The sequence below is a fragment of the Setaria viridis genome, chromosome 5 (genome assembly GCF_005286985.2).
Source record: "Setaria viridis chromosome 5, Setaria_viridis_v4.0, whole genome shotgun sequence".
Classification (NCBI taxonomy): Eukaryota; Viridiplantae; Streptophyta; class Magnoliopsida; order Poales; family Poaceae; genus Setaria; species Setaria viridis.
The window spans coordinates 4701280-4727253 of record NC_048267.2 but is presented as its reverse complement, the minus strand read 5'-3'; the positions used below and the strand labels follow the sequence as shown (position 1 = coordinate 4727253).

The window sequence follows — 25974 nt, the reverse complement described above, 5'->3', positions numbered from 1 at the left end:
AGAGTTCCCGAATGTTTTACAAGAAAACAATTGAGTTTCACCATCTTACCCAACGCTCACCAATATTGTAAACCGGAAGCAGAAACATTATCAGGTCGTTCAAATAAACCAGGACCAAAATCAACCAAAACGTTACCAATCAAATGTGAGTTTTAGAAAAAGAAACGAGGTAAGATGTACTTTTTAGACGAGTTAATGAGAACACTAGAACGGTGAATACCAAAGGTCACCAAGGAAGAATAGAAGCGAATCAACAACAAACACCAACAACAATATCCCAAAACATCACACTGTTGCAGGTGCACTTCAAGCAAAATAAAAACACCAACCACCAAAGCAGATAGCAACATCAATGAGGTGAACATCACAATTATGCTAACTGCTCGCTCAATAGTGTACCATTGTGACAGTACCAACTTATCAGGACTACACAATATGAAAATGATAAAAAGGAACACAAACTTCCCAATTCAAAGATAACGAGATTAGCAACTTATCATGGAAACTATTCACTACATTCTATCAAGTGTGGGAGTAAACATGTCTGACAATGATGTGGGTAGCAGGTAAATAATTCATCATCGTTCCATCTACAAATCAATGTTTCGTGCCTCTAATCTTATGACGACTACAAGCACCTAACTTAAAACTAAGTACAATTAGAATATGTTTATATAACGTGCAACTCTGTATCTTCGATAAACACTCTCTGTTCCTGAGAAAATAAGGTAACCTACGAGGCTCTGGCAAGAACAACTATGGAGAACAGAAGATAGCCAATCAACCTTCTGATGACCTGAGCTCTTGTAGAGCAGCGGTCACCTGCTCCCGGACAAGCTCAATCCTCTTCAGATAAACCTCAAGCTCCAGAATCTGCTGCTGCCTCCATTTCTCATCACCGGGCATTGCAGGGTTCGGGCCGGCAGCCCCAAAACCAAGACCAAGAATGTCGAAGCCACCAATGCCGCCAAATCCCATGCCCAACCCCAATCCGAGTCCAGCCTGGCCAGCAACAGCGACAGAGCTGATGAACTCCCTCAGCAATGGCGAGAGGATGGTCCGGACAACCTCTTCAGTAGCGCCACCGGCAGTAGCTGTCATGGGCGAAGGTGTCGCCGCCATTGGTGAGACAATTGGTGCTTGCACTGGATGCGGCGGTGCAAATGCCGGCGTTAAATTCTCGACAGGGACAACAAGCGGCTCCTGAACCACGTCGTTTAACACCAGCGCGGACGTGGCAGGCAATGCGGGCGCCTCCAGCTCCTGCGCCGTCCTCCTCCGCACGCGCCGGCCTCCCCTGCCCCTCGGCGTGGGCGCGGACGCGCTCCCGCCACCGCCATCCTCCGTCGCATTAGGCAATGCCGCCGCCGCGGCTGCCGCGGCGGGGTTGATGTCGTCCTCGTCGGAGGCGTCGCCCGCGGCGGCGCCTTCCCCGCGCTTGAACGCGGGGCGCCAGATGTGGCGCGCGACGTCGTAGATGGCGCCCTCGTGCGCGCTCCGGAACGCGAACGCGGCGCCCTGCGCCGCCACACGCGCCGCGCAGACGCGGTACTTCTTCTTGAGGCGGCGCAGCTTCTCGATGAGCTGGCTCTTGGTGAAGTCGAAGGAGAGGCGGCGGCGGATCTCCTCGTAGAAGGGGCCCGTGTCGTACTGGTGCGACGCGAACGTGGTGCCCCGGCGCGCCGTGAAGTCCAGGAAGCCGCGCAGGATGAGGAGCTCCTCCTCGTCCGTCCACAGCCGCTGGAACAGCCGCCGCGAGTCCTCTGCGGCGCCCGCGCTCTGCGGCTGAGGCGGCGGCGGCGGCGGCGGCGGAACCGCGCCGGTGGGCTCGGGGGCGGAGGAGGCGGCGGCGGGAGGGGGAGGCGGGGCCGAGGTCGCGTCGGTGAGGGGCGGAGGGTCCCGGTGGTTGGCGAGGTCGGAGTTGGACGCGTCGGTGTCCGTACCCTCGTCGTCGTCGCCGGCGGAGGAGGAGGCCGCGGCGGCGAGGGGGTGGTGGTCGTCGGCCATGCCTGGGTTGGGTTCGGGGTCGGGATTGGATGGGGAGGGGTTTGGTTGGAATCGGTTGCCGGATAGGACTGGGTCCGGCTGCCGCCGGGCTGAGGTTTTGGCTCACTCCTATTTCACTGGTAGGTGGGTTCGCTACGTTTGTGGGGGCCACTCGTCATGCACTTATAGAGCCCGGAGACAGGTGCAGTCGTGCAGAGGCGGCGTCCGAGGGTGTGCCGTCGAATGATGTGGTTGCGGTGGATAAATTGCGTGCACGAATGGTGGGCCCGGGAAGCGGCGGTCCCACATGTAAGTGTCTAATAATTGGACGACAGAATCGCATCCATCTTGAAGGTAAAGGATAGTGGTGCGACTGACTGATGAATGCGATTGATTCTTGGACATATTTGGCTCCTTTTAATTTCCAATCTTTGGTTCCCTCGACCTCAACAGGCTTAGGAAAAAGATATCGATAAACAAGGATATATCTTAGCATAAAAAGAAATGTAATCCCCATGCACCAACTTTGAATTCAAAAACTATACATCAAAGTATAACTCTGATTGTGGTGCGTTCATGTCACATGGTCTTTTCTTCCTTGCGAGAGAGGGGAATCGCTCAAAGCTTTAGGGGTGTTTGGATCCTGGAGCTAAAGTTTAGTCCGTGTCACATCGAATATTCGGATGCTAATTAGGAGGACTAAATATGAGCTAATTACAAAACTAATTGCAGAACCCTAGGCTAAATCGCGAGACGAATCTATTAAGCCTAATTAATCCATCATTAGTGAATGTTTACTGTAGCACCATATTGTCAAATCATGGACTAATTAGGTTTAATAGATTCATCTCGCGATTTAGCCTAGAGGTTGTGAAATTGGTTTTTGTAATGAGCCTATATTTAATACTCCTAATTAGTGTCCAAACATTCGATATGATACGGACTAAAATTTAGCCCGGGGATCCAAACACCCCCTCAGCATAGCTAGGGAGGATAGTGGTGGATGTCTAAGAATGACGACAACATTTTTGGTGCTTCCGTCGGACCGTAGCACAGAGGAGCTGGAGCTAGAGGAGCCCAAACTACAAGCTCCACCGTCATTCTCAATTCATTTTCACCCAGGAATAGCAAATGGTTCCTTGATACACTTCGTGAAACAGCAGCGCTACACGGATGCGTCAGATGGAGCCGTAGTCACAGACTCAAAGAGGCACAGAGGCACCGCACGCAAGGTGAGAGTTGATTAGAGCAAAATATGGTTGAGTTCTCTAATTAATCCGAGGACTAGGAAGGCTAAAAAGAGGGCATGAGGTTATTTTGAGCTGCTCTTGAGGGTTGGAATGCTATAGCAATTTGTTATATTGGGTTCCGTGAAACGAGCAGCCGATCAGGTGTCCGCAAACTCAGCATCAACAATCTTATACAGAGCCCTTTAGAGATGTTCGAGTTGGGAATTTGGGATACGTGGAATATCCGTGTAGTTTGAGAGCCTTCTCTTTACCCACTGTATGTTTGCATCCACTATGTGATCCATATCTTTTAATTTGGTTCACACCAGCCGACTCTTAGCAGCTTGTGGCGGTGACTTATTGTAAGCTTTCTTCTTCTTTTTTTCAATTGAATGCCACCGCTCCTAGCTTGTTTCTAAAAAATATATTATCACGTAAACACAGGAAAATCAAATTTCAGATGCTTCTTTAAGATCAGAAAAAAAATGCGCAATGGCTGAATTAATATTTTTTTAGAGAATGATGAAGATAATATTTCGTGACGAAATAATGAAAATAAATGGAGAAATAAACTTTCCGCCAGCTTGTTTTCGTTTCTGGTTTCTCCGACCATCCATCACGCGCCGGCCCAAAATCGGCACTGCGAACACAATCACATGGGCCCTAGAAGATCGCAATCACATGGGCTCAAATTCATATATCGGAATCCATAAATCTGGGAAACAAAGCAGCCTGGCCCTCTCTGTTGGTGGGCTTGTATGGGCCGCGCGGGCTGAAGAACCCGAACGTGAGCATATAGGAGGCCCCCAGTCGCTCGCCTGTCGCCTCCCTCACATCTCGAAGGCTCGAAGCTGCGACGGAGCGAGGGAAAGAGAAACCCTTGCCCTCTCCCCCGACTCCCAGCGTCGCCGCCGGCTTCAGCCGCCGCCGCTCCGGATCTGCGCCCACTCACGCTCCATCTGGTAGGTACTCGCCTTCTTCCCCTGTGATCCGACCCTTCTAGGCCACTGGTCTCGGTGCCTGCCTTCTTCCCCTGTGATGCGACCCTGCTAGCGCCGCCACTGGTGCTGGAGCCATGTGTTCGCTCGATGTGCTTTCAAGTTGATATGAAACTACCCGCCCTTTGCCACCGGATAAATATCGCTTCTAGGGTTCGGATTCGACCGCCTCGACTCCAGTCGCGCCGCCAGGAGCCCCGTCGCCAGGCCCTCCGCATCCCCTCCCCTCCGCGCGTCTGGGCCGTCGCCAAGCCCTCCGCAGCCCTCCCCTCCGCGCCTCGTCCGTCCGCTCGAGCACGGCCGCCGGGACGGCGCTCGCCGAAGCCCGAGTCGACGGGTCTGGATCGAGCCGTCGCCGACACTGCTGCCCAGCGACCCCTGCTGTTCCTCCGCTCCCCGGCCCCACTCACTTCAGCTTGTGCTCGTGTCTGTGCAGATGGAGAGGGTGCTGAAGGATGACGCCGTCGAGGAGAAGGGCGAGCGCGCCCGGATGGTGAGTGTTCACTCCGCTCTCTGATCCGCTCAGTTACTATGCCGGGTTATGTTTGTTTCGTTTTGTGGTGCTCTCCCCTTCTGAGTAGTGGTAGTTTGCGGGAAGCACCAAATCGAATGCCTGGTGTTTCTTTTTGGATCTGTTAAGTTGTGCGGTTGCACAAGTGCTTCAGTAATTTTTCAGCTTGTTCAGTTAGTTTCGAGATTTCGCGACGTGAATATAGGACAAGTTATCAGTTCTGTAGATGTGAGTGTCTCATGTGCAGCTAAACCAGTTAAATCACTAATATTAATTGCATATGGTGTGCTGGCATATTAGACAGCAGTGGAATGAACTAATCTGACTTGCACTCTCTGTGACTAAAACCTGCCAAGAACTTCAGGTGTTTGGTCATGGTTCATAGTACAAAAAATGTCAATTTGAGTTCTATGCCCTTATGCTTAATAGTTCTCTTGTGTGCCCACTCTGTAACGTCATATCCTTGTAGGCTTCTTTTATTGGAGCCATGGCGATTGCGGATTTGGTGAAGACCACACTGGGACCAAAGGGAATGGTATGCTTCCAAGTTCCAAATCTTATACCTGCGAATTACATTTCTGGTGCAAATGTGTTAACAGAGAAACTTTGAACAAAGATGAATGATGGCAGTCATTCACTTTTTAGAGGTATAGTCTCGTTTACCCTAATGTTGACAAGTTATCCTTTTTATATCCAGGATAAGATCCTGCAATCAACTGGCAGAGGCAGGAGTGTTACTGTTACTAATGATGGGGCTACCATATTGAAGTCGCTTCACATTGACAATCCTGCTGCAAAGGTCCTTGTTGGTATCCTTTCAATTGATATGCTCCTCAATGATAGTCTTGCAATCGTGATAGTAAATCACTGTTGAAGTTCTATAATTTCTCCTGATCTAGCAAGCTATCAAGCTATTATTCTTCATATCTACTCCTTATTCCATTTGATCTGTCTGTTGTACTACTTTCTGATGCAAAAAAGAGCTATTCCTTAATGAGTGTCAGACATATCAAAAGTTCAAGACGATGAAGTTGGTGATGGAACTACTTCTGTCGTTGTTTTGGCTGGAGAGCTGTTGAGGGAGTCTGAGAAGTTGGTTAACATGAAAATTCATCCCATGACTATTATCGCAGGTAATTATCATTGCTAGAGGGATAACATGTCTTGGAGCAAATGTTTTGAGTAAACGTGGTTCGTTTGACATTCCATTACTAAATCAACAAGCTTTGTTACTAGTACAGCTTTCACATCCTGCCATCAGTTGAGCCATAGTGAATATCAAATCATTTATAGACATATAATATAAGGAGTGAAAATGGATTCTATGGGTAAATATCAGATTTGAAATATGAGGTGCAGTTCACTCAGTTTACATTACTTTTGAAATTATGATTTCCCAAGTAAGCGATGGGCTTCATTGTTTACATTTCTGTGCCTTCATTCTATCGTGATGGACTTCATTGTTTACATTTCTGTGCCTTCATTCTAACTGCATTTCGTTTTCCTGGTTTATATGATGTCTATATTCTGGAAGATTATCTGCAATGCAGGTATTATTGAGGTTACACATCTCTAATTATTGCTTCTTCCCTATACATCAGGTTTCAGAATGGCTGCTGAGTGTGCTAGAAATGCTTTGCTGCAAAGGACAATTGACAACAAAGAAAATACAGGTGAACTGTTTTCTCACTTGTGGTTTTATACTGCATTTGAAATTGCATTGCTGTATCAAGACTATCTTCATGTTCAGTGTAACATTTTTTTGGGTGCACATCAAGTATTTTTTTTCTTAACATGAAAAATCATTTTACCCTTTTTGCATGTAACTTTTCACTCCCTGAACTACACACAACTTTAGGCTGCAATACATAGATATATCATCATTGAAATGTAGTTTAGTGTCTTTTCCTCATTCATGTAATGTTGCCTCTCGTATATGCCATTGGCCACATTGATCTTACTATAACCTCTTTTTGTGCTACAGATAAGTTCAGAGCTGATCTCATGAATATTGCTATGACTACCCTTAGTTCAAAAATCCTTTCCCAGGACAAGGAGTATTTTGCTGAACTTGCAGTTGATGCTGTCCTAAGGCTTAAGGTATCCAAAATAATGTTGAAATTCTATTATTCCTAGGATGATGCTATCCAGTCATGTTGTCACAATAAAATTCTTAGGATATTCATCGATATGTGTGTAAATTGTGACAGGGTAGCACCAACTTGGAAGCCATTCAAATTCTGAAGAAACCTGGAGGATCTCTTAAGGACTCCTTTTTGGATGAAGGGTATGTTTATTATGAAACAATGTTGTTATTTTGTTCTTCTCTTCATGCTTATCACTACAATTCAATGGCTGTTACTGTCTTCTTCTATTACTTAGTTGTATCTTCTAAGTAGTTCAATGATTAACATTGCACACTGCTCTGCAAGTACTGAATAGTTTACCAGACACAAAAAAGGAACGTAGCTGCTTCTATCTCACTAGCTGATTTCTGTTTCTAGGTTCATTCTTGACAAGAAAATTGGCATTGGGCAGCCGAAGCGAATTGAGAATGCCAAAATTTTGGTTGCAAACACTGCAATGGACACAGACAAAGTTAAGATCTATGGGGCACGTGTCCGGGTGGATTCGATGTCTAAGGTTGCAGATATTGAAGCTGCTGAAAAGCAGAAAATGAGAGAGAAGGTGCAGAAGATCATTGGTCATGGGATCAACTGTTTTGTCAACAGGCAATTAATCTATAACTTCCCTGAAGAACTCTTTGCTGATGCTGGCATACTCGCAATTGAGCATGCTGACTTTGAGGGCATTGAACGGCTAGCTCTCGTCACTGGTGGTGAGATTGCATCAACTTTTGATAATCCGGAGTCTGTTAAGCTTGGGCACTGCAAGGTTATTGAAGAGATTATGATTGGTGAGGATAGGCTAATTCATTTCTCTGGGGTTGAGATGGGGCAGGCCTGCACCATCGTCCTGAGGGGAGCAAGGTATTTCTATTTCTGTAACTTCTGATCAAGTAAGAATACTTTCTTGTATTTATGCATTTCTGATTGCTTGCACGTTGAATATGTATGCCCTTATTGTCTGCAGTGAGCATGTGCTTGATGAGGCTGAGAGGTCCTTGCATGATGCCCTATGCGTGCTGTCACAGACAGTAAACGACACCCGCGTCTTGTTTGGGGGTGGATGGCCTGAAATGGTGATGGCCAAAGAAGTCGATGAGCTTGCAAGGAAGACCCCTGGGAAGAAATCTCATGCTATCGATGCTTTCTCTCGTGCCCTGCAAGCCATCCCAACAACCATAGCTGACAATGCTGGTTTGGATAGTGCCGAGATGATCTCTCAGCTCCGAGCTGAGCACCACAAGGAGAACTGCACTGCTGGAATTGATGTCATCACGGGCACCGTAAGTTCACTGAGACAGAAAAGTATTATTCGCTCATTTAAATTTATATACTGTCTCTGAAACTAACCGTGTTATATGTAAACTCAGGTTGGGGACATGCAGAAACTGGGAATTCAAGAGTCGTTCAAGGTGAAGCAGGCCATCCTTCTGTCCGCGACAGAGGCGGCGGAGATGATCCTCAGGGTCGACGAGATCATAACCTGTGCCCCGCGCAGAAGAGAGGACAGGATGTGATTCGCCCGCACGCGTATCTTTGAATTAGGGTGTGCGTGTTTTCCCCAGTTGCAGGGGGTTACTATGATGGTTCACGGGTGTCTGATTTTATTACGTTTGGGGTGGCAACTGGGAACTGTTTTTTGTGCGACAATGCGAATGTTACAACCTACAACAGTCTTCTATCTAGTATCTAGGCCTTTTGTTTTCAAATCCCCTAGTGATGTATTCCCTTGGTAGCTAATGTCGCAGTGTGCTTGTATTGGTGACTGGAGACGTGGTTGCTGCTCCTGGTGTTAATGTGGAATGGCAAGTGCCTGTCGACCTTCTATGGTTATTTTTGTTACCAGAAGTCGGATATTCATTATCTATACAGCTTTACATTTTGGTGGCTTTCGAGTTTCGACCATCGTACGTTGATTTTGGGAGTCACGGCCAACCAGTTCAGATCCTGGCAGGAGGAAGTAATGAGCAGCTATCACTTAGAGATCTTCAGGTTTTCGCAGCAGCCAAGTCCAAGTGGCAAGACGCCTATGCTGCTCTTCAGTTCTAGCCTCCGTTTGGATGCAATCCAGCTGAAACTCGTTTTTTTGTTAGTGGGGTCAACAGTACTAATTTCTTCAAAATTTCAGTGAAAAGTGTCGAGCCATAGACAGCCGTTCTTCTATGATTCTATCTGAAGGAACCGGAGCAGCCGCAGCCCGCAGGCAAAGGCGAGTGACGGGGACGGCCGGCCGGCCTATTGGCACAGGCCTCAGGCTGCTCGGCGTTGTGGGGGGCCAGGTCGGTGGAGGCGGCACCACCCACGCGGCGAGAGCTCAACTGTGGCCGGCAGTCGTCCACGGGCGCGGCGCGAAGGTGGAGTTAACCGCGCGTTCCAGCATAGTCAATCACTGGATGACTGGATCGACACAGGTAGAGGTTTAGTTCAGATTCCGCCTACCCATTCCTTCTCTATGCAAAGGGAAAGATAGCAAGCCCATTCATAGGCTGTGGAGATGATTGCCTCTATGCGATTGCAGTTCGTAGTTTTCCAAAAGTAAAATGCATGCGAATTTTGCTGCTAAGGAGGCTTCGTAGCTGTCCCGCCCATAAGCTGTTCGACGAAATGTCTGAACAAGCCCCTCTGGGCTGAGCAGCAAACCTTGCACTGAACGCCTGAAGCGGTGAAGCCTTTGTCTGCGATTATTTAGGTGCCTAGGGACGCTAACACGGCAACATTCATGGCTCAAGGGTTTTAATTAATTTGGGTTGCACGATCCAAATTTCAGGTTTGACATTTGAAATTTTACATAAGGTTGCGATTTTTTGAGTTGGAGTGCAGGAGCGGGCCTAGGATTTTGACAGCGGTAGAAAAAGCTTAGGTTATAGACTCATTTATAGATGAAGTAAAAATCTCTGGCTCAGGTTATCTCTTCTTTGCCGCCGAATAAGTGGAGAGATTGGAAAGCCTATTTTGTGGTGCTATTTTTTAGTTTTTGAGGAGGAGAGATTGGAAGGTGATGGGTCCGGATGGTATCCCAATTAAGGTGTGGAGATGCCTCGGGGATATAGTCATAGTATGGCTAACCAAGTTGTTCAACCATATTTTTTGGTCGAACAAGATACCGAAAGAGAGGAGAAGTATACTGGTACCAATATACAAGAATAAGGGAGATATTAAAAGTTGTACTAATTACCGAGGAATTAAGTTGATGAGCCATACTATGAAGCTATGGGAGAGAGTTATCGAGCATCGTTTGAGAAGGATAACATGGTCTCTATGAACCAATTTGGTTTCATGCCTGGAAGGTCAACCATGGAAGCTATTTTCTTAATAAGACAAGTTCTGGACCTACACATGGTTTTCATTGACTTGGAGAAGGAGCATGACAAAATACCAAGGAATGTTATGTGGTGGGCTTTGGACAAACATACAGTCCCAACGAAGTACATTGGACTTATTAAGGACATGTACAACAATGTTGTAACTGGAGTCCGAACAAGTGATGGCGGCACAGATGACTTTCTGATTAGAATAGGACTACATCAAGAGTCTGCTTTGAGCCCTTATCTATTTGCCTTGGTGATAGAAGAGGTAACAAGGGACATTCAAGGGGATATCCCTTGGTGTATGCTCTTCGCGGATGATGTAGTGCTAGTTGATGAAACTCGAGCAGGAGTAAATAGGAAACTTGAGTTGTGGCGGGAGACCCTAGAGTCAAAAGGTTTTAGACTCAGCAGAACTAAAACTGAATATATGAGATGTGACTTTAGCACTACTACACGTGAGGAGGGAGATGTCAGTTTGGAAAGACAAGTAGTGTCCAGGAAAGATACATTTTGATATTTGGGATTAATGCTACAACGAGATGGAGATATTGATGAGGATGTTAGTCGTAGAATCAAAGCGGGGTGGATGAAGTGGCGCCAAGCATCAGTTATTTTATATAACAAGAGGGTACCATTCAAGCTAAAAGGCAAGTTTTATAGGACGGCGATTAGACCTGCAGTGTTGTATGGTGCAGAATGTTGGCCTACAAAAAGACGACATGTCCAGCAGATAAGTATTGCGGAAATGCGTATGTTGTGTTGGATTTGTGTTCATACGAGAAGGGATCAAGTCCGGAATGAGAATATACGTGATAGGTTAGGCGTAGCACCAATTGAAGAAAAGCTTATCCAACACCAGCTAAGATGGTTTGAACATATCCAACAAAGGCCTCTGGAGGCACCGGTGCGTAGTGGAACCCTAAGGCGTGATAGTAATGTGAAGAGAGGTAGAGGAAGACCAAAATTGACATGGAAAGATGCAATAAAAGGAGAATTGAAGGGATGGAATATACCCAAAAATTTAGCTCTGGATAGGAGTGCTTGGAAAACAGCTATTCATATGCTCAAATCCTGATTTGTAGCTTTTGTTAGGTTTCAACTCTATACCCAACTTGCTTAGGACTGAAAGGCTATGTTGTTGTTGTTTTTTTAATTTTTGAATACATATACATATTATATAATACATATGCAAAAAAATTTATCAAAATAATGGATATTCATTTGAATACCCTTGAATCACAATAGGCCCGCCCCAGGAACGCATTCTCTGCGGTTTGTAACATGCTGTCACGGTGGTGGTCTGAGTGGAAGGGGCCGACTGTCCAATGCCTCTGTTGCCAGCTGATAGGTGGTAAATAGCTGACACCCACGTACAGACTCCGAATACTTCGTCAGGAGCACAGGTCCAGGACTCCAGGCCCTGCCCTAGCTCCCAAGAAACTAGAAACTTAACAGCAAAACAGGACCAACACTATCTTAGGGACTACTGCTCTGCTAATGCAGGAGTGCAGGACCAACTTGCCCGTGTATAAGCATGCTCTGGATTTTCCTCTGGGACAATGCATTGCAAGGCTTGTAGCAGCTCTGATGGGGCATTGGGGCCAACCATGCCGCGTTAAGTTTTCATATTCGAGATAGTTAGTTGCCAATGCCATGAAATATGGATTGTAGCCTTGTAGGCCGACAAGTTAGTGAATTTCCAGGATACAGTATCTACTATATCATCCGCAAGTGTTGTTGAAAGTATCCCAGATTATTGAGAATTCTTGGAGCTATCAATTTATGGACAATCTGCCGTTCTGTCTGTAGACGTGTTTTCTAGCTGTTGTCACAGTTTAGTGCCACTTTGATCTTGCTACGATCTATTGTTGGTTGTCATTTATGAGCATGTTGCCAGCTGTTATGCTAAATACGGCAAACATCTGATGGTTCTACTTTTTTTCAGGAGGAGCTCGTGAGATTCCTCTCTGCACACTAGTTTCCAGGTTTGCTTTTGCTGCAATAGGATGAAACTGCTATTTTCATTCTGTCCTGGGTCTAATTGCTGTCTGCTTTGCAAAGTACCTCTTCAAATTGTAGCATATATGCAATAGCTGTTCATACAATTGAGGACAGAGGGGTAAAAATAAGATTTTCACCCCTCGTTTAATCTCAAGAAAGGTACAGTGTAACGCTAGTCAGAGGTTGTCAATCGTGATTCATATTTTGTTGATCATGCACTGTCATGACTCATGAGAGATATCGAATAAAAGCTTTAGGAACAAGGAACATTCCATTGTCTTTGAAGACTCAAATTCTATAATGTTCTTTATCTGTGTGACTACTTAATGTCACCTTTGCTCTCTTTTATTTTCCCCGGAACACAAGAGGTTTTGGAATTCCTTTGTAGATTTTTCTTTTGGAAAACTGTTTGGTTGGTTTAGAATTTTCTCAATTATAGGTGCATGGAAAATATACAATCAATAAAAGAGATAATGCATAAGTTTGCATATGTTGATGTCTTGAACTCTTGATGAATCTAACCCCGTTTAAATAAGTTAAATGGTAGCCTAAACCCTGAGCCGGCACTCCAACAGTCAAACTCATGTATATAGTCTGGAAACATGTGATTTGACTTGCATTGTGTTCAGTATTTACTAGAAACTTGGCACGGCCGTTGCCGCGCTTGGCCAGAGTTGGCCAGTGTATATCTAACAACTAACATGGCTGGCCAGTGTGTGTCTCTTTAATCATGGGCTGGTATATCTCTCCTATTTTGTCCATGGTCCACAATTCACTTGTAAGTGGATGATGGGATCAAAAGGATCAGAAACCATATTTACAATATGGAAGCAAGACGAAACATGTCATGTTACGATTTTCCTATATATATTCATGACATGAGCAAAAACAAAAGCGATAAAAAACTGATTATGAAATTAGTTGAAAATGATAACCTTTATGTTTTGCTAAAAATGGAAAAGGTCAGAAATGATATCGTGTCTGTGGTCATTTGCTAAGTTGCATTAATTTATAGTTCCCAACAAATTAGGCACATTTTTAGTAGTAATTGACCACCTTGTGGCGAGGTGGAACCCAGTGCTTGCACAATTGCATCCTTTGTGCTGATTTGGTGAGCCTAGCTCACATAAGAAGTACTTCCTCTGTTCTAAATTATTATTCTTTTGACTTTTCTACCTACATAAGTTTTGCTATGCATCTATATATATATATATTATGTTAGATAAATAGCAAAAGTTATATCTAGAAAAGTTAAAACGAACAATATTTTGGGACGGAGGGAGTACGTGTGTCTTTATTTTTGCTGCTCACCAATCAATCTTGGGTTATTAAGAGACAAACTACAATTGCACATATATTCAAATTAGGCGGCTGCAAAACAGCAGACGAAAAGAGAATGCCCTTCAACGCTGATCTGCCACTCCTTTACGGTTTGGCCGTTTGGCAACTTTAACCCCCTTTTTCAAAAGAAAAAAAAATAAAAGGACGCTGTCACAAGTAGCTATATATTGACCGGCTCTGAAAAAAAAAACAGCTGTTGTTGACTCGAGCCTGCGACACCTAAGCCTTACATGCACCTCACATAGTTACATGTTACGATCAGATACAAGACTAGCATATCCGTGTGTTATCTCGAATAGATGCGTATGCTCGCGGCATGGCATATGTTCCTCGTGCGCGAAAAGTATCAACGCTCTGGCAGTGCAATCGGCTAGAGCTGCACGTGTCCGAATCCTTTGATAATTTCTAGCGCTCGACACTTCGGCAGCACCCTTGTAGCGACTTGGACTTCGAAAGTGGAGCATATATGCCATGTAGTTTATTCCGAGTTTGGCTGATTGTTTGGTTGCAACAGGCCAACAGTGATCCTTGCAAACTATGCGATCAAAAGACTAGCGAGACTCGTGGCCTGGTACCGAGACCGGCACATCCTAAGGTTGATGAAATTGTCAAAAATATCTTTTTGTCGACGGGTATATTGCAACCACTTCGACCATCGTGTGGCCTTCCTTTAAGCATCAAAAGCTTCAAATCCTCATCCTAAACTTCTAAGAGCATTTCCAGTTGCTATCCCTGTAAACTGCCACAGTACCTAAAAACCAGCAAAAAAAACTGCTTTAGCATATGATCTATGGTAGTGTTTGGTTTTGGAACCACGTGGGTTGGGTTGGAGCCCACTTTTCTAGGTTGCAGCCGATCCATCTCTTATTTGATTGGAGGGATGGGTTGGACTAGTTTTTTGTTTGGTTGAGCGGGTTGAGGGGTTGGGATGGATATCTATTTAACACCGTTAGTTGTGTACCCCACCTGTCAGCCTCTCTCTCTTTTTTTCCCCTCACTTCCATCTTCTTCCTCCTTTCCTCCCCGCAAGCCATCCTCCTTCCCCACCGAGCCCCCGCGCCGGCGGTCCTCCTTCCCCATCAAGCCCCCGCGCCGGCGGTCCTCCTCCCTAGCCTGCGCACCTCCCTGTCGGCGCCAATGGAGGGCTGCGGCGGAGGGCGGCGCCGGCGTCGGGCGGGCGGAGAGTGGTGCCAGTGGAGGGCGGCAGCGGCGTTGGGCGAGCTGGCAGACGCGGGGAGGGCGAGCGCGAGGAGAAACGGAACGCGGACGTCGTTTAAGTGGGTCGGGGTGATTCCTTCTTTTTTGAGGGATCTGATGAGCCCTAATCTATAAGGAATATTCCTCTACTGGGTTGGATCCAACCGCCACCCTCTCCAACCAAACATGGGTCGAAGTGGGTCGGCTCCAACCCAACCCACTTCGACCCCAGAACCAAACACTACCTATATGGATGCTATTTTAGGCTATGACCTAAATTTCTCTCTCCTTTACCCAAATATACCAATCCAACTCTTGGATTGCTATATTCTCTCTTGGATTGCTATTTCACGTTGGAGGGATCAACTGCTCCCCGTCGGAGACATCTATGCCCGAGCCATCTCCTCCGTCTTTGTGCTGCCTCTGTCTTCCTCGTCGTTGGCCATCATCCAACGACCGAACCTACCGACCAGCTTGCCACCACCCATCCTCACCCTTTGTGCCCCTTAATTTGGCCCTCGAGCTCTGGCGGCCATCCTCCTCGCGCCTCTCCTGAGGCAGGAGGCTCGCTGCCGTGCACTGTCCTCCGCTCGATTAGAGGCTGCCCAGCCGCGATTTGAGGCCGTCCCCCGTTGAATCATCATCCTCCTGCAGCCAAGCTCCGTCGCCGCCCCTTCGCTAGCCCGGATGCAAGGATAGCAGCATAGTGGGGCGGGGCAAGCAGCACGGTCTGCACAGGGCGGGTGAGCGGGCGCACAAGGAGGGGATTAGAGCAGCTGTGGGCTAGCACGGGAGGGTAGTGGTGATCCAGCGCGAGAGGGGTAGCGGCAAGCCGGAACAAGTGGAGCAGTGGAGGGCCGACGCAAGGAGAGTGATAGCGTGGGGTGGGAAGAAGAAGAGGTGAAGAAGATGAGTACATTTGTAGATTGACCCTAAAAAAGATTTTGTTCGCAGATTAGTCCTTGAAAGGATTATAGGTAACTGGTTTTAGGTATGTTGATGGAGAAGGCAACTTTAGAGTATCTAAATTTTTCTCTCTCGTATACTTACAGGTGTTTTTAGGTCTTCAAATTTACTAAATCTACTAGAGATGCTCTAAGTTCCGCAAATACCTAACTCAAATAAGTCCAATCTTACTGGACATGAAAGAGAGGGGCGGCTGAATCCTATCAAAGTTCCTGTTAGAGGGTGAAGATTGAGTGAAAAAAATAGTAGAAGCAAAATACACTTAATCCAAATTAACAATGTAGCAATTCCAAATATATAATTTTTTTGATTTCGATGAGATTTGTGGGTTTTTTAAATAATAAGATTTATGTTTAACCACCTTAGGGCGAGTACAAGTAGACGGTCTCGTGCATTGACACATAATTTTAAGACGACTCAATAGATAACCTGTATAATGGGTTGTCTCATAAGTTGTCTGGTAAAGCTATATAATTTCTTAATTTATACCTATGAAAAAAGAAATATTATAAGCTGTATGGTAACAACAACTCGTACGATGGTTGTTGAGTTATCTCGTAATTCTAAAATTTAGTTTATAAGGTGGTTGTTTCGCGAAATGATAGTATCTTTCTTTCTTCTTGCTCCCTCTCCTCCCCATCGTAAAAAAATTCTGCATGACACTACCCGCCGGGAGGGATAAGATCCGAGACAAATTTCCAAAAAGACATGACGCATGGGACCCCGTTTACTTTCTTCGTTGTCATTTTAACCGGCCCCACTCCCCCACTTCCCCATCCAGTCCTCGCGCAAGCTCTCCTCCTCACCAAACGGCTGGCTAGACCCGCCGCCGCCGCGCACCAGCAATGGCGGACGCCGCGGAGCTCGTGCGCCTCCTCCGCCTCCGAGCCGCGCCGCTGCCTTCGCCTCCGCAGCGCTCCGGACCATCCTCGCGGCCGCAGCGCTCCGGACCATCCTCGCGGCCGCAGCGCCTGCTCAGAGCTCTCCCCCGCCGCCGCCCTCCCCTCTCGCTCCGGTGCCGCGCGCTCGACGCCAGCAGGCCGGCGGCGGTGGAGGGAGAGCGTGGCGAGGAGGACGTGTTCGAGGACGAGGAGGAGTCCTACTTCTCGGTCACCTCGTCGGGGCTCTCGCAGGTGGACTACCTCGGGCAGAGCACCAGGGGTGATTTGAACGTGCGGAGGGAGCGCCTCGAGGCGCTTGGTGAGCTCCAATCTCATTAATTTTAAATTCATACGGTACTTGCTGTTGGTTCGTTGATGATATTACTGCTCAATCTTTGAAGAGTATTGCAATGTGCGACAAAAGCATCAACAACTATATATTCTTATGTGATTAAGTAAAAACGGCTTTCGTAATTGCTAACGGAATACTGCAACAGCATCGAAATTACTACTCCTATATTATAATAACTTCGTTGTAATTGCTCCCACGTGCTTCGATTTTAGGTGGGAATGGCGAGTCAACACTGCATGGCCCTATTGAGGAGATTGCTTGGAAAGAAGCAGGAGAAGCTGAAACGTTGCTTCATGACTTGGGAATTGCAGTAATATTCTATCCTTTTCTTGGTATTGTCCTCGTTAATGTTTGGTGGTATGCATCTTTTGTTTCTATTCATGTTCTGATGTTGTGTCGTTATAAATTCGTACTCAGCGTCACTCTGATTCCAGCATGACCACCATCTTAGTTACCACAGTTATATGCTTGAAGTTAGATAAATTTTAAGATTTTCCACTTAAGGAATCAGTATTTCCTCTTATACTGTTGCAGTAATAACTTTTCACCCAGTCTGCTAGAAACTTGTTTTCTTCTTCTTCTTTTACCATGTCTGCAAGAATTCCATGAACCAATGATGTTTGATCACCCATGGATTTAGACTTTTGTCCACTAAGACTCAATTGTCCTCATGTGCCAGAAGAAGTCGGTAAATCAATGCTCTCTTTCATGCCTGCTGAGTAACATCGTCTCGTATTGGCACTATTTAGCTCTGTTGGGTAAGAAATAAAGAGGTGGCTTGTATCAGAAGCAGTCATTACAAATCCATCAGCAGTCACTACGAATCCATTAGCAGTCAGTGATCTCACACTCTGGCACATCCAAACATGGGTCCTTTAGTATTTGTCAGAAAACTAACATGCTAGTTGAGTTTGACGATATTTGACCATCAAGTAATGGCAAAAGGAAAGAGATGGCTATAGAAAAGTTGTGAAGCGACAATGGTATTTTTTTTTGTTTGCTGGCAGAAGAGAGAATGAGGGTTCTCTTATTGGTGAAAGGAATTTTTTCTCTTGCATTGGTCTTTCAGCTTACAAAATCAATAGTTGTTTCATAGCTTTGAAATTCTTTTGTGCCTTTTTTCTTGGAAAAGGACCCAAACAAGACTGTTAGGTTTTTAGTACTATTTTTAAACAAATCTAATTTACTTTAAAATGCATTCCAATGTCACTGTTGTAAATGGCTTGATAAAAGTTTTTGCATGATGGCTGTTGACAAGGATCTAAGTTTACAAAATCAATAGTTGTACCATAGCTTTGAAATTGTTTTGTGTTTTTTTAAAGGACTCACAAAACTTTTAGCCTTTTTTTTACTATTCTGAGACAAATCTCATTTACTGTGAAATGCATCCCAACATAACTGTTGTAAAGTGGTTTTGCTAAAAGTTTTTTCGTGATGGTTCTTGATAAGGCATTCCCTTTTTTTGTGAATAACCTACAAGTTACATGCCTTTGTAGCAACATAAGCTTCAATATTCAGTGATATATATAGCTTTAGTGGATATTCGTGGAAATGCCAAAAAACCCCAAGGAAATGAGGAATAGAAAACAAGCATATCATGTTGAAAGACAAATTATAATCAAACTTTCACGTACAGTTTTCTGCATTGTAAAAAGCAGAATTAACTTCGCAGTTATGTTCTGTCTGCTAACAGCCTAACATTTTGCTCTGCAACTCCCATTTTTTGGTTGCTCCTTCTCCAATTATATCTTGGTTGAGTATCATCATGATGCAAAAACACTCAGCTTTCAAACAACGAGACTAATGTCAATTTCCTAAAAATGCAGGACCCATTTTCAGTAAGACACTCTCCTCGTGGAATTTTCTGCACCAGGACACTAAATCTTCGATCTATCAGTGTGATTGGCTATGATATGGATTATACATTAATTCATTACAACGTGATGGTACTTCATTGTCCATTTTCTTGATTCACCAATAAACTGTTCTGATACTTGGGGTTCGCACTTTTAGAAAATTCTGTAAATATGTTGAACTGATATGACTGGTTACTCCAAGGTATAATGTATGTATGATCTTAATTCTCAGTGTTGATTAAAGTTGATATTTCTAGATCTTCTGTTCATAAAGTCTATTTCAGGGATAAGTTTATGTGAATTTTCAATGTGATTTGCACTGTAGATTTATTTGAATATACATGTATTGTTTTTCTACAATTACTATGTAGTGACAAAATATTTATGCAGGCCTGGGAAGGGCGTGCATATGATTATGGGATGGACAACCTTAAGAGCATGGGTTTCCCAGTTGATGACCTTAAATTTGATCCTGATCTGGTAGTGCTCTGCTGTGTAATTCATCTGTAATAAGCATACATCACGCCTAGTGATACAATTACTCTATCACAGGTCATAAGAGGTCTTGTTATTGATAAAGAAAAAGGAAACTTGGTCAAAGCTGATCGTTTTGGTTACATTAAAAGGGCCATGCATGGTACCCAGATGCTTTCCACTTCTTCTGTGAGGTAGAAGTAACACATTTGTCAAAGTTTCCGCACTCCAGAGGTGAGAATTCTAATTCATGTCTTTGAATAGTGAAATATATGGAAGAGAATTGGTGGACCTGCGGAAAGAAAGTCGATGGGAGTTCCTTAATACCCTTTTCTCTGTTTCTGAAGCTGTCATGTTCATGCAGGTTCCTACCTTTTCCTTTTATGTGATAATCATTTCAATGTGTATGCCACTTAATATCTAAGATTATTTAATCCACGTTCATCTTTCTCATTTGTGTATCTGGAGGGCTAATGATTTCTCTATTATTTATATTTATAAGCGATTGAGTTATATAATTTTCATGAAGCTAAGTGTTTGTCCATATTAATGAAAAACTTGGTAAGAGAGTTGCAGAAAAAAGCTCAGATGAAATACTATGCTAAGTGAGCCAGCTGAAATTCTGGTAGTGGTTTGGTGTTCTCTTCTCTTTTATCCTTGAATACTATGCCTTTTCCTTCCAAGGACTTGGAGTTCGTTTATATTTTACCTCATAGATTTGTACATTAATTTAGTAAGTTGGGATGATGGCCATTGAGGATGTAACAACCAGATTGTGAATCTTGTGATCATTCAGTTTGGTAGTAGTGAGGTTTGTAGTAGCATCAAATTGTACTACTTAGTGGTGCACTGGCATTTGGCTTGTCCTGAGCAGATTAAATCACGACTGAAAAGTTCATCTAACAAACATGCTGTTTGCTCAGAAGTCTGATTATTTATTCCTAATCCATATGCATTAACACAATTGACCCTGTTTTGATTCATTCAGGGAATAGTTGCAGTGCTTTTGAAATGATTATGTAGACCTTCTAAATCTTAAATGTGATCTCTCACACTAAGCATTTCTCAAGTTTGAATTGTACCATCTGAATATGAGTATTGTGTTGGCCTTTTCTTCAGATGGTCGACAAGTTAGATCAGGGGCTGGTGCCAGCTGAACTTGGACCATTGGATTACAAAGGGCTGTACAATGTAATGTGCACTGCTGCCTCCTTTTCTTTTCTTTTTGAACGGAATACATCAGGGTAAAAAACTGCTGTTGGTAATATGTATTAAAAAAAAGGAATGAATAAAAGTGCATCAATCTATGCAGCAAGAGAAAAATAATGTAGCAGCCATCATGCAATGTCTTTGCTGACTTGTTGTGGAACTTTTGTTCTTGATCACTTTTGCTATGTTATGAAGTTCAGAGTCATTTCTTTTTCCAGGCTGTTTCCAAAGCACTTTTTCGAGCACATGTAGAAGGCCAACTTAAGGTACTATTTGGTTTATTATGTATGATATATGACTATATTGTTTCTGAAAATTTCTTTAGCTGGCTGATATGTAGAGAGAAATAATGGCTGAGCCTGAGCGGTTTGTAGAGCCTGATCCAGAACTGCCTTTAGCTCTTCTTGATCAAAAAGAGGTTAGCACACTGGCACCTTATGGGCTCATGATCAACTCGAAGTAATAGAACCATTACACTGTTATGCTGACTTCCCCCCTTCAAATTTATCAGGCTGGGAAAAAGTTGCTTCTTATTACTAACTCGGATTACCACTATACAAACAAAATGATGAATCATGCATTCAATCGGTTTCTTCCTAATGATGTGGGATGGAGAGATCTTTTTGAGATGGTAAGTTGTATCTCTCCTTTATTTTTTTTCCTCAAACGATGCAGGAGAGCTGCGTGTCATTTCATTAAGATAGAAATATCTCTCCTTTATGTCAGTCGTTGCTTACTGAACATGCTGGCAACTTCATTAAATCATTTGATTCTTTCTTTCTGTAGGTTATAGTCTCTGCAAGGAAGCCAGAGTTTTTCCAACTTTCACATCCATTATACGAGGTTGTAACAGACGATGGGTTGATGCGCCCCTGTTTTAAAGCAAATTCAGGTAGAATTCTTCACGCTGTTACTATTTTGAACCAATAGAATATCTAGTAATTCTTCTTTTTGTCACTGTGAATGAACATATTCCTTTCAAATTGCAAATATGTATCATGCTCTATCTTTATGTTTATTATTGTTCAAAACTTCAATGGATGGAAATCAGAATATATCCATGGCCATGAGACAAACTTCGGGTAAAAGGGCAAGATCTCTTTTCTTTCGTGGTAGTAGAGGAATACAGAAGTATTTGCATATCAATTCCTACTACACTACTTCAGTAGTTTATGACTTCGTAGCTATCATCCAACGTAGTACAGCATAGAATGCAATGTCATCTGATTTGAATCCTGTTGCCTAGGTGGGTTATATACATCATAACTTCCATTGGTTGTGCGTGCGATTGCATAAGAGGCACATGCATGTGCACATGGGTTTGAGCAATTTTTTTTCATTTGGTATCATAGCATAAATTTGATTGTTAAAATTGAACGTGATGCATAACAAAGGAACATTTTTACATTTGTATGATATATATGCCTTGCAAAAGCTTCCACATCTAAGATGATTTATAGTTGTAGTTCCATTGCCAATCAAGAGGGGAGCCACTTGTTCGCTTTTGTTGTGCCAGATATAAAGGTTCTGTGAGGTGCAGGCACCATGTTGTCTCTAATTTTGCTGTTTGGAACTTACCTTTCTCAAGTGCACACATGATTTTCTTTTCTTTTTTTTTTACAACGAGATGGAGGGGAGTTTGGATTGGAAAAAAAAACCCCAAGAGAGCTACCTTCTTTTTCTCTTCAGCCTTTCTATGTTTGTGTAACTATATCCTGGTACCTTAGTTTTTTTCTCTGTATGTTATTGTCTATTTTTCACTGCCATCTTGAATGATAAAAGTTTTGTTTTGTGGCTGATTTTGCTTTCCCTTTTATCAATTGGGTATTTTAGGTGGGCTATACTCTGGTGGCAGTGCTCAGATGGTTGAAAAGTCACTAGAGATTCATGGGGATGAGATATTATATGTTGGAGACCATATTTACACAGATGTAAGCCAGTCAAAAGTTCATTTACGATGGAGGACAGCATTAATCTGCAGAGAACTAGAAGATGAGGTTTGTCTGCTTACCTTTTCTCACTAATTCAAACAAAATGGCAATGTAGTTGACATTACCATTTTAATTCTAGCTAGTGGGATTTATCCTTCTTGACATTTTTTTGATTCTGTGTGTGATATTTTTCCTGTCATAAATTTTATTTCTGTTTTTCAGAAAACTTTTTTGCACAAAAAAGGTATTTTATTCTCTAACTATCATTGAACACAACTCATTTTATTTTGAGTATTGCAGCAAAACTCCTTAGACTTTCCTTGTCTTACAATATCACATGGGTCCTAAGGTTGGTTTTAGTTTGGTTGGTGCCTATACTCATAATAATACCACTGTGTACTGGTGATATGATGGTAAAATTACATGAAGGGTTCTGTACCATTTATATAATTTTATTCCAATATGCTGCCGATGTGCTTACACTGACCATTGCCCAAGTTAATTTAAAGCATTTTTGCACCATTTGATTCTGAAGTCATCTGGAAGCAAACCCAGATAGGACAACAGGTTACGGTGTATGTACTATGTTGCTGATTAAGCTGTACTTTCTTGTTTACTAACCAATTTCTTCTTCCCTGTTTGCAGTTTGATGCACTGGTCCAAAGCTATGATCAGAAAGAAAAGCTTGTCACACTTATACAACAAAAAGAAATTGTGGGGGATCTTTTTAACCAGCTTCGCCTGGCTCAGCAGAGACGCTCTAATTCACGTCCTGCACAGGTAATAGAGTGAAGCCCAACTTTGATGTGCTACAGCACGTTCAATTCTTTCTTTTCATATGTTTGAAAATTTTAACCTTTGTATGTATGAATTTTTCTACATCTTAGCCAAGAATGAAGACAGTCCTGTAGTTTTGGCTTATTTTTCAGGCCTCAAGGGAGATAAACAGAAATTTCCAGCATTAACAATACGATATTACAGATATCTGCTTTTGTGTGCACAGCTTCACACAATTTTCTTCTAGCTCCAAACCAAAATTTTGTTCAGGTACTTGATATACTTGTACTGATATACACATTTTTCAGACGCTTGCTGCAACTTGTATGGATGACCATGAGCTTACAGAAAGCATGCAAAAGTTGCTCATTGTTATGCAAAGATTAGATGAAAAGATTGGACCTATGCTGGAATCAGATGGAGAACTTTTTAATAAAAGGTACATTGGTTGCGACCTAAATTCTTATTCTGCTAGTGAATATTGGGGAGTCCTTAAAATTTGGGTGTTCAGATCTATTATCTGATATATTTCTTGCAGGAAGAACTTTTTAATAAAATTAATTGCTTTGAAACCACTGAACCTATTTTCTGCTTCTGATTTCTAATGCCTACAATTCAAATGTCCATGTCTATGGAATCAATTTTTCATTCTTGTTCATAGATCTCCTGCTACATATCTCTTTAATTATTAGAAAAGTAAGCTAAGCGAGTACTTTTCCCTCTTAAGATGGGGTTGGCTGTCACGTGCTGGCTTGTGGGATAAGAGTCATCTGACCAGGCAAATTGAAAAGTGAGTGGCTATGATTATTGTAATGGTGAGAAAAAATATTGTATGGAACTAATTTTACTTTTACTGTAGATATGCTGATATATACACATCAAGGGTTTCAAATTTTCTACACTATACTCCATTCATGTACTTCCAATCTCAAGAACAGGTAAACACACAGCTCCATACAATCTGCTGCACTGTTGACTTTGCCATTTTTCTATTGTCATGTTTATTGGTCCAGGCTCGAAAAATCCATTTTTGGTATTCAATGACACGATACTAATTACATCAATAAAAAATATTATTTCGGCTATCTTGGAGCTTGTGAAGAATATTAGACATGCTATGTAGGACTATTTTGGTCACATTTTTCTATTATGGTGAGTACGAAAGCTGAGCGATAGCTTGGCTGGTAGTGTCTCCCATCAAAGGGGTCACCGTCACCCACCTGGGCTCGAATTTGGGGTGCTTACAAATGTGGGTACCTCTCTAAGAACTGGTTTAAGCGAGTTTCACATCCAGCCTGGGGGTGTCATCACCCTTGCTCATAGTGTTTATTATGGTGGATATGACCTTAAAAGTATCCATCATCCAAGTATGAGGTAGAATGAAAGAGAGTGATACAAGCATACATATGAGTAAGGGCGAAGCACATTTCTCTTATTTTGAAAATTGATATAGTACTACTACATCAATATAAAGTATATTGCTAATGTTATGTACAGTTGTTTAATATGAAACTGAATTACTGAAACTGACATGTGAGCATTGATTTTATCGACTAACCGTATATTTGGAAAATAGGTCTAGGGAACACTATTACTTTTTGTTCATTGGTCGCATCTCATTGCTAAAAATTTTCTTGGCTGCAGGACAATCATCTTTTGTTCATAGGACACTAGATATTGTAAAAATTAAGAGTCCTGCAAACAGGGTGCATTTTATTAGTCTCCTGTGGACAAATTAACTTGTGACCACTATTTCACTTTTTAACTGTTGACTTGCCAATCCTTGAAACATATTTCAGACGTTAGCCCATGATGGCCATTCTTATGCTCGGGGAGAAAACATTAAAGTTCAATGAGCGTTCAAGTCAATGTGGAGAAGACAGGGAAGAGAAACAAAATGATTTTGAGTATGACTATGGTGGCTAGGCTGTAACAATTGTCGATTTGGAGTTTTGAACAGATGACCAGAGAATCTTGTATGCATGTACAATTAAAATCATTAGCTCATAGTATGCTGAATAAAATCATGTAGCTCATAATACGCTGAGTAAATCATGTACTAGTAGTTTTGTCGTGGCCAAAGAAAAAGGTTGTATTTGGTGAGCCACAACGACCTATGTTTGTGTATACCTTCAATTTGCATTGTATATGTAAATTGTGAAGTATGACAAGATGAAGACCAGTACATCACACCATTCGACGCTGTGCAAAACAAAGTTCTTTCGTTTTCTTTTTTGGGTTTGCTTCTTTTGCAACAGGTAACTTTGTTTATTTATTTATAAAAGTAAAAAATTTAACTGGGTGCTGGCTTTGATCGCTTGAAGAGACTCGGTGGAACCTTGCACGATGCACTACTAGTCAGAACGACGTTTGTATTTGTTTGTATCACGCTATGAATAATTCCATACCTTTTATGGAAGGAATCATGTACTGCTCTCTTCGTTTCAAAAATATGGATTAGTTTAGTTTTATTTTAAGTCAAATTTTCCCATCATGGTCATCTTTAATACCAAATAAATGAATTATCATGACATATTTCATGACGGATTTGATAAAACTAATACGATGTTGTCAATGTTAGTGTATTTTGTAGAGAAGTTTGATTCGGGGGACAACTTAAATGGCCCATGTTTTGGAATGGAGGGTGTAGGCTCCCTACTTCAAAACTTGTGTCACACCAAGATTGCCTTACCTAAATGGTCCTTGTTAGTAGCAGTTAGAGCAACTCCAAGAGTACTCCAAAAAATTCTTCCCCAAAACTATGTATTGGGGGTTCTTCCAAAAAATTTTTTCCCAAAAACATATCAATCCACAGCAAATCGCTAATAAAT

At 43.0% G+C, this 25974-nt stretch overlaps 3 protein-coding genes and 1 pseudogene across 5 annotated transcripts; 3 read left to right on the top strand and 1 right to left on the bottom strand.

Annotated features, from left to right (window-relative positions):
- Window positions 1–469: 469 nt before the first annotated feature.
- Window positions 470–2081, bottom strand: LOC117855395 (probable transcription factor At3g04930). The gene has a single exon (XM_034737735.2). The coding sequence runs from the start codon at window positions 2005–2007 to the stop codon at window positions 781–783; it is 1227 nt and encodes a 408-aa protein (XP_034593626.1). The 5' UTR covers window positions 2008–2081; the 3' UTR covers window positions 470–780.
- A 1938-nt stretch (window positions 2082–4019) lies between these two features.
- LOC117857430 (T-complex protein 1 subunit beta) lies at window positions 4020–8692 on the top strand. Of its 2 annotated transcripts, none has more exons than XM_034740088.2 (11): window positions 4020–4177; window positions 4650–4706; window positions 5194–5259; window positions 5422–5533; window positions 5729–5857; window positions 6326–6397; window positions 6709–6824; window positions 6935–7011; window positions 7229–7714; window positions 7818–8133; window positions 8221–8692. In XM_034740088.2, the coding sequence occupies exons 2-11, from the start codon at window positions 4650–4652 to the stop codon at window positions 8365–8367; spliced, it is 1578 nt and encodes a 525-aa protein (XP_034595979.1). In that variant the 5' UTR covers window positions 4020–4177; the 3' UTR covers window positions 8368–8692. The 2 variants fall into 2 exon arrangements, with proteins under 2 accessions (XP_034595979.1, XP_034595978.1); XM_034740087.2 differs by having other exon boundaries at window positions 4043–4181.
- A 1695-nt stretch (window positions 8693–10387) lies between these two features.
- On the top strand, window positions 10388–11886 carry LOC140222937 (uncharacterized; annotated as a pseudogene).
- Window positions 11887–16443: 4557 nt separating this feature from the next.
- Window positions 16444–25338, top strand: LOC117857097 (uncharacterized). Of its 2 annotated transcripts, XM_034739589.2 has the most exons (17): window positions 16448–16863; window positions 17109–17206; window positions 18723–18842; window positions 19143–19232; window positions 19305–19420; window positions 19491–19590; window positions 20346–20417; window positions 20654–20701; window positions 20776–20853; window positions 20947–21066; window positions 21222–21327; window positions 22269–22432; window positions 23012–23146; window positions 23452–23582; window positions 23871–23933; window positions 24003–24081; window positions 24943–25338. In XM_034739589.2, exons 1-17 carry the CDS (start codon window positions 16509–16511, stop codon window positions 24997–24999), a joined length of 1932 nt encoding a protein of 643 aa, XP_034595480.1. In that variant the 5' UTR covers window positions 16448–16508; the 3' UTR covers window positions 25000–25338. The 2 variants fall into 2 exon arrangements, with proteins under 2 accessions (XP_034595481.1, XP_034595480.1); XM_034739590.2 differs by lacking the exons at window positions 23452–23582; window positions 23871–23933; window positions 24003–24081; window positions 24943–25338 and adding an exon at window positions 23296–23445 and having other exon boundaries at window positions 16444–16863.
- The last annotated feature ends 636 nt before the right edge of the window (window positions 25339–25974 follow it).

Coding starts and splice junctions, on each gene's coding strand:
- LOC117855395 (XM_034737735.2), bottom strand. CDS start 2,007: ATGGCCGACGACCACCACCCCCTCGCCGCCGCGGCCTCCTCCTCCGCC.
- LOC117857430 (XM_034740088.2), top strand. CDS start 4,650: ATGGAGAGGGTGCTGAAGGATGACGCCGTCGAGGAGAAGGGCGAGCGC. Junction 5,534..5,728: donor TGCTGCAAAGGTCCTTGTTG/GTATCCTTTCAA, acceptor AATGAGTGTCAG/ACATATCAAAAGTTCAAGAC. Junction 7,715..7,817: donor ATCGTCCTGAGGGGAGCAAG/GTATTTCTATTT, acceptor TATTGTCTGCAG/TGAGCATGTGCTTGATGAGG.
- LOC117857097 (XM_034739589.2), top strand. CDS start 16,509: ATGGCGGACGCCGCGGAGCTCGTGCGCCTCCTCCGCCTCCGAGCCGCG. Junction 19,591..20,345: donor AAGCTGTCATGTTCATGCAG/GTTCCTACCTTT, acceptor CCTTTTCTTCAG/ATGGTCGACAAGTTAGATCA. Junction 20,854..20,946: donor CTCTTCTTGATCAAAAAGAG/GTTAGCACACTG, acceptor CAAATTTATCAG/GCTGGGAAAAAGTTGCTTCT.